We start from the raw sequence: 6,969 nt of genomic DNA, 5'->3' as shown, positions 1-6,969 counted from the left end.
ATAATAATAACAATGATAATAATAATGAAATGATAATAATAAAATGATAATAACAATGAAATAATAATAATAATAATGATAATAATAATAATAATAATAATAATAATAATAATAATAATAATAATGATATGAAGATAATGATAAAAACAATTAAAATAATGATAATGATAATAATGATGGTAATAATAATAACTAATAAAAATGATGATAATGACGATGACGGTTATAATGATGATGTTAAGAATGATGATACAAATATTGATATAATAATAACAATTATTATGATAGCTGTAGCGACAATCAATACAGTAATTGTCAAGAATAAGAATGAGAATACCATTATCGCAATCACTTTTAACAATCGCTATTACTACTTTATAAAAAGAAAAAAAAAAAATTAAGTAAGAAATTCAAAACTCTAATGCGCGCCTCCCTTTAAGAAAAAAAAAAAAAAACGCACAATTATTTCTTCCGATTAAATTACTTTCTCCGTTTAACATCCTCCGCCATTCATGACTAGCTTTTCATTCATGAAATTGCTGGCACCCTGCGTCGTAAATGAGATGTATTGAGGTTTTGTTTACATTGAGAGACCCTCTTGACTCTTGTTGTCATTGATTGCTGCGGTTCTTATCATTGTTGTAACTGTTGTATTTAGTGATAACAAAGTGATATTACTGTTCACGTTAGTACTAGTATTATTATCATTATTGCTGTTAAAATCATTATCATCATCATCATCATCAGTAGCATCACCATCATCATTATCATCATTGATCATCATTATCAGTATTACAATTATTATCATTATTATAATAATGCTGTCATCATTCCTACAATACCTGCGTCTACTGTTATCATTAACACCATCAACAACTAAGTGCTTATTACCGATAGCAGTACCATAACTATTTCACCATCATTATCATCGGTATCACCACCTCAATTATAATAATAATAATAATAATAATAATAATAATAATAATAACAAAAAAGAATAATAATAATATTAATAATTCTCGTTTTTAAGGCGCGAGATATGTTATGACGTCACAACATATATTCTAATTCCGTTTCTTGTGAATAATTGTTTTTCTTTAAAGAGTTTGGCTGATAAAATGATAACATAAGAATGGCAATAATAATAACACCATTGGGAGTAACAATAACAAGGTAACAACCCTAAGACATTTTAAAATCTGTGATCTTCTATACATGAAAAATGTTCTGAATATATCCAAAACATTGTCTGTAATTTTTATTTATTTATTTATTTATTTATTTTATTTATCTATATATTTTTTCATTTACTTATTTATTTATTTATCTTATTTTTTTGTATTCTCCTGATGGCGATGTTAATGAAGGTGGCGATGGTGATACTAACTGTAATGATGAAATGATAATAGGATGAAAATGATGATGACAGAACGATGATAATAGAAATGATGATGACCGAACGATGATAATAGAAATGATGATGGTGATAATGAAAATGATGATGATGGAATGCTATTTATGGAAATAATGATCATGCTAAAGATATATGATACAGTGATGGTCAAAATACTATTTCCTGTCAATGATAATGATGATAATGTCTTAAGTGATAAATATGTCGCCTCGCCCAAACACTCCTCCATTTAGGTTTTATGTGCCATCAGAATTTTAAAGATCGAAAATATAATCAACAATTTATCTTCAAACCGGAATTCTGCAAAGTAATACTATCAATTTAGGAAATATTTTAAAATTAAGTACTGTCTTTGAAGGATATAGCAAGCGTCTAATGTTCACGGTGATTCTAACGATCACTGTAAAAGGCTGTTCACGGTGGTAATAATCAAGGGAATTAATAAAAAAAAAAGAAATCGATTTTGATCATAGGTTAATGATAGTATCATTATCATTATCATTATGATATCATAGGATAACTTATTGATCATTGTGACGCGATGACTTTTGTTTTAATTGTCGTTATTATTGGTATTATTCATAATAATAATAATGATAATAATAATAATAATAATAATAATAATTATTATTATTATTATTATTACTATTATCATTATTATTATTACTATTATTATTACTGGTATTATCATTATCATTATCATTATTATTATTATTATTATTAACAATATTATGATTATCATTATCGCAATTTTTTTCAGATATATTTCTCCTTCTCAAATATCAAATTTTCACTGGATAAAAATACGTTAATTTTAACTACACGTCACATGCTAATATCTAGCCTTCATGAGAACAGACATTAAGATATCTTCATCTGCTTTCTTTTTTCAAAGAATGATCGATAACTTATGATAAGATAAGAGACCTGGCAGGTGCTCTCGCGTCTCTGTAAACATGAAGAAAATTACAAGATTTTTTTCCCTTCCCTTTTCACGTGATTTTCAGAAGAATTATAGATCGTAGTATTCATGCGCATGATGATAACCGTAAGAATATTATATCGATGTTAATGTAAACAATGCCGGTAATAGTCACTGTAATGAGGACGTTGATTATAACGGTGATACCAGTAATGACAGTAATGGTGATACTAACAGGAATTATAATAATAAAAATGGGAAGAGTAACAACAATATTCAAATTAATGGGGATGATAATGATAATGGTGATAACTATAAAAAGATAATAATGATAACAATAGTAATGGTAATAATAATGATGATAATGATAATGACAGTAGTTATAATAACAAATAATGACAATAATAATAATAATAACAACAACAATAATGACAAAAAAAATAATAACATTAATAACAATAACAATATTGACGATAATGATAATGATACTTATGACGATCGTGATCATAATAATGCAAACAAAGATAATGATATGAATGAAAATAAAGATAATGATAAGGATATTAATGATAATAACAACGATAATAATGACTATCACGATCATGGTAATAAAGCAAATGAAGATAATGATAATAATGATATTAATGGTGATGATAATAATAATAATAATTAGTAAAAATAATAATGATAGTAATAATTATGGTAACAATAAGAATAAAGATAATGATGCTGATAATAATGATATTAATAAAAACAATAAGAATTACTTTAACAATAGCGATAATCATTACTATTTTTGTAATACTAATAATTATTATCATTAGTCATAGTAGTAGTAGCATTAGTATCACCATTATCATCATCAGTTTTATTGCTATGATAATAATAATGACGATGATAATACCAATAATCATCATTATTATTATTATCATCATCATCATCCTCATCATCACCATCATCATCATCATCATTATTATTATTGTCATTGTTGTGTTAATGATGATAATAATCATGATAATGATTTTTTTGTTATTGTAATGATAATGATAATAAAAATGATGATGATGATAAAAAATAATAACAGCAATAAAGAAAGTAAGCAATGATAATAATTATAACACTGACGATGATGATGAAAATATGACAATGAAATAATAATAAAACAATAAAAATAATAAAATGATGATGATAATAATGAGATAAATGATAATAATAACTAGAATTAGAATTAGAATAACAATGATGATAGTAATGATAATGATAATGATGATGATGATAATAATAATAATAATAATGATGATGATGATGATGATGATGATGATGATGATGATTATTTATTATTACTTTTACCATCAGGACCATTTTCATTTCTTACATTTATGTTTTCATGATCAATATTATAGTTAATAACATCATTATCACAATTACTGTTATTATTATTACCATCATTATCATTATTTCTCTTACTACTATTAAATATTTCGGTAAAAGCATTTTCTGTGTCAGGAGAAGCAGCTGTAATGATCGCAATAGTGCCACTATCATAGGAAATGATAAAGATAATAAGAGAGAAAATGGTGAATAGGGGGTGAAAAAAAATGCGGAAAGAAATAAAAATAAAAATTATAACATTAAAAAAAAAGACGAAGAAATAGATAAGTGAACAGATAACAAACAAGAAGGGAAGGGAAACGAGACCTAAAAATCCCCCCTCCCCCCCAAATCGCGCTTCAAAAGTGGCGCTCATTTTGTCCATCATTTTGTCCCATGACGTCACTCTCTCTTCCTGGCTCGCTGCTACAAGAGACTGAATGACTCGTATCAAACAGCACTGGATCCCCCTTCCTCCACCGAACTCCTCTCCACGGCGGCCGCGGAAGAGCTTCGGATGTCGCCGAGGGGATCGCGATCGTCACTTGTTCTCGCCCGTGTGACGTCAGTTTCCTCCGTCTATTGTAAGCGAATGAAAGAAGTTTTCTCCGAGTTCTGTCACAGCGGAGATGGACACTGAACCACTTTTGGACGATAGTCTAGATTCAGTTGAGGTAGAGTGTGTCTGGCACGTTGCTTTCTAGTCCTTAGGTGATGTCTGATGTAACTTTTCATGCCTGTACAGCGTGGGAGGAAGGAATCAGGAGAGATCTCGAGGCCCGTGTGTTGTCCGTCTCAGATGAGTGAAGGTCAATATTTTCCCTTCTTTTTCCACAAAACCCGAGTCTTCTTAAGCTCGCGAAGTCCCAGGGAGCGACCTCACGCGCCAAGCCACTGGTTCCTGAAGCCGAAGGGATCCGCGAAGCAGCTGGAAAAGGAGAATCGAAGGGGAAATAGGAGCTGGACGACCCACAAGGAAGAATCCAATGTCTGTCTGTCTGTCTCTCGTTTCCTTTTGACTTTCATTTATTCCGTGATTGTTTCCCTTATTTTCGTTCCCGTACGCGTGTCGTGTCTGTTTCGTGGCTTTGGTCGAGTCTGTTTTATTATTTATGGACTTTTGGCTTTATTTGTATTACTTTTCCCATTTTTTTTGTAACTACTTTTACAAGTGAACTTCCTTTTTTTTTCTTTTTTCTTTTTTTTTTCTCCTGATTCTGATCCTCGGCCTCTTTGAGCAGCAAGGAAACAGAATTTTCGCCATTTTCGAAGTAAATGGCCAGTGGCATGTGTGAAGAGAAAAGTGTTTTTTGTGTCACAAGTGTTGGCCTATATTGAGCAAGGCGGTTTCTGTAGGCCTATGCTAGGTAAGCTCACCATCCGTTAGACCTACACTGGGAAGGTGCTACATTTAAGTCCCATTTGAAGGAACGGGATAGCAAAAGCATACTTTGGTCTGGTTGTCCACATAGGCCTATATTTAATGTGGCTGTGAATATCGACTGAAATGCTGCTGATGAGAGATTTGCAGGAAAAAGTGTTTTTCGAGTGGTTACGAATGGTCAGACCATTGGGCTGCAAATCAGATTTCTTTGGTAGAAATAGTGAATTTAGGTCAGTGACTTGTACTTCCCCAGAATGTTCAGAATTCTTGTTTTGTGCTCTGGTCTAATTCTTATTCATTATGCAGTTATTCTTGAAGGTCTTAAGGGAAGAGTGGTGTATTGAAGGCAGGTTCACTTTTTAAAGTTGTGTGCATAATGGTTATTAAGAGTTTTGTAATATTTTTTGCTGTGATTGATCAGAAATATTGAGCTCATGTGTTTCATGAATGAATTGTTAACACTATAACCATATCAAGTGATCATTTGGCCTCGGTACCTTTAGATAGAGAAAACTCCATTTATAAGAAAGGCCTCATCTTGGTTACTGGGAAGCTTATTTGTCTTATCTTGCCTGAAAATGTATGGTAGAGTTGTAATTTTTAGGAGGGGGGGGAGGCCTTTGTGGATTACTGTAGCCTATGATCAATTCAGTTACCTGCAGGTATATATTAGGTCCTTTTAGTTTTCAATAGCACCATCATCCTTCACTTTAGTAGGTCAGTTTGTATAGGAGGGATTGTCATTTCAGTTCCAGAGTCCCAGAGTTATTCTTCGTTTCCATCTATTTTCATGTAGTTTTGACTTTAATTTTTATCATAAATACTTACATTTGTCTTACAATGTAGTCAGTGAGGTGTTAGAAAGTTAGTAAACACAGTACAAATTTATCATTGGAACACCTCTTCCCTTGGTAATTCTTTACAGTACAGACACATTTATCAGAGACTAAGTCCCCAACTCCAACATCACAAACATTATTCAACAGCTTAAAGGCTCTGCCCCCAACACCCCCAAGCAAGCATTGTCTTCACCTCAGTATCCACTGCAAGATAGATCTTAGACTTGAGAGCGCCGGATGGACTTACGCTGAGAACGTAGCGCTTTTTGTGACCTTTTTGCTTTATTTGTGGCATTATGCTTCGTGTGCAGATTATTTCTTGTACTGATCATTGCAACTCCTTGTTCCGTACAAAATGTTATCCTTAATATGTCCTACTGTAATACATCCATACCATGGTTATTGTTATGGGAGACCACTGAATTCTTAGAAGTTAAATGGTGTGCCAGCTCAAGGTGTGAGATGTAGTCCAGGGTTGAACCAGTGTCTAGTATGCTGCCAGGATTTAGCAAAGGGGAGCTGGCTGATGACTCTCTGATACATGGTGAGCATTATTGTAGGCAATAGATTAAATGGCTTACCCAAACTCACCAAAACATCGTAAATGTTTCCTTTCAAAACAAGAAAGCTTCCTTGGGATTTTTTCAGTTACTCTTTCCAAACCCTCTTGATACTTTTTGTGATCTGTGACAGAGGGCTTTTTAGCTTATTGTAAAGATTATTGAAACACTGTGATTAAAGTCAGTTGTACAACATGGCAGAGTATTGTCAAATTAAAGAAGTGTTCCAACACTGTGTTGCCAGAATATATGGTCTTGTGGTTTATTAGCCTTTGCTGAAGCACCATAGACTGGCAGGGTATAGTCATTGTGTAAATCACATCTGGTGTATCAGTAACTTATCCAAACCTCACTTATTCATGCCTAATTAAGAGCTTTCTCTTTGTATATTTCTTTTAGTAAAGATACAGTGTCATACTTATACATATTTGGCAAAAAAAAATTAAATGCGAAGCTATTTTAAGTTTTAAAGTAAATAC

General features: G+C 31.8%; 1 protein-coding gene across 4 annotated transcripts in view; it reads left to right on the top strand.

The window, feature by feature from the left end:
- The first annotated feature begins 4,236 nt into the window (after positions 1 to 4,236).
- LOC119577189 (beta-TrCP-like) overlaps positions 4,237 to 6,969 on the top strand; it is a 28,250-nt gene continuing 25,517 nt past the window's right edge. For all 4 annotated transcript variants that reach the window (XM_037924919.1, XM_037924917.1, XM_037924916.1 and 1 more), the window contains exon 1: positions 4,237 to 4,381. In XM_037924919.1, the coding sequence (XP_037780847.1) occupies positions 4,337 to 4,381 (45 nt within the window). In that variant the 5' untranslated portion in view covers positions 4,237 to 4,336. The remainder of the gene's footprint in view (positions 4,382 to 6,969) is intronic.

Source organism: Penaeus monodon, chromosome 9 (genome assembly GCF_015228065.2).
Source record: "Penaeus monodon isolate SGIC_2016 chromosome 9, NSTDA_Pmon_1, whole genome shotgun sequence".
In the NCBI taxonomy this organism is placed as follows: domain Eukaryota; kingdom Metazoa; phylum Arthropoda; class Malacostraca; order Decapoda; family Penaeidae; genus Penaeus; species Penaeus monodon.
Note: the sequence above shows the minus strand (reverse complement) of the source record. Positions and strands in the feature narration are given on the sequence as shown.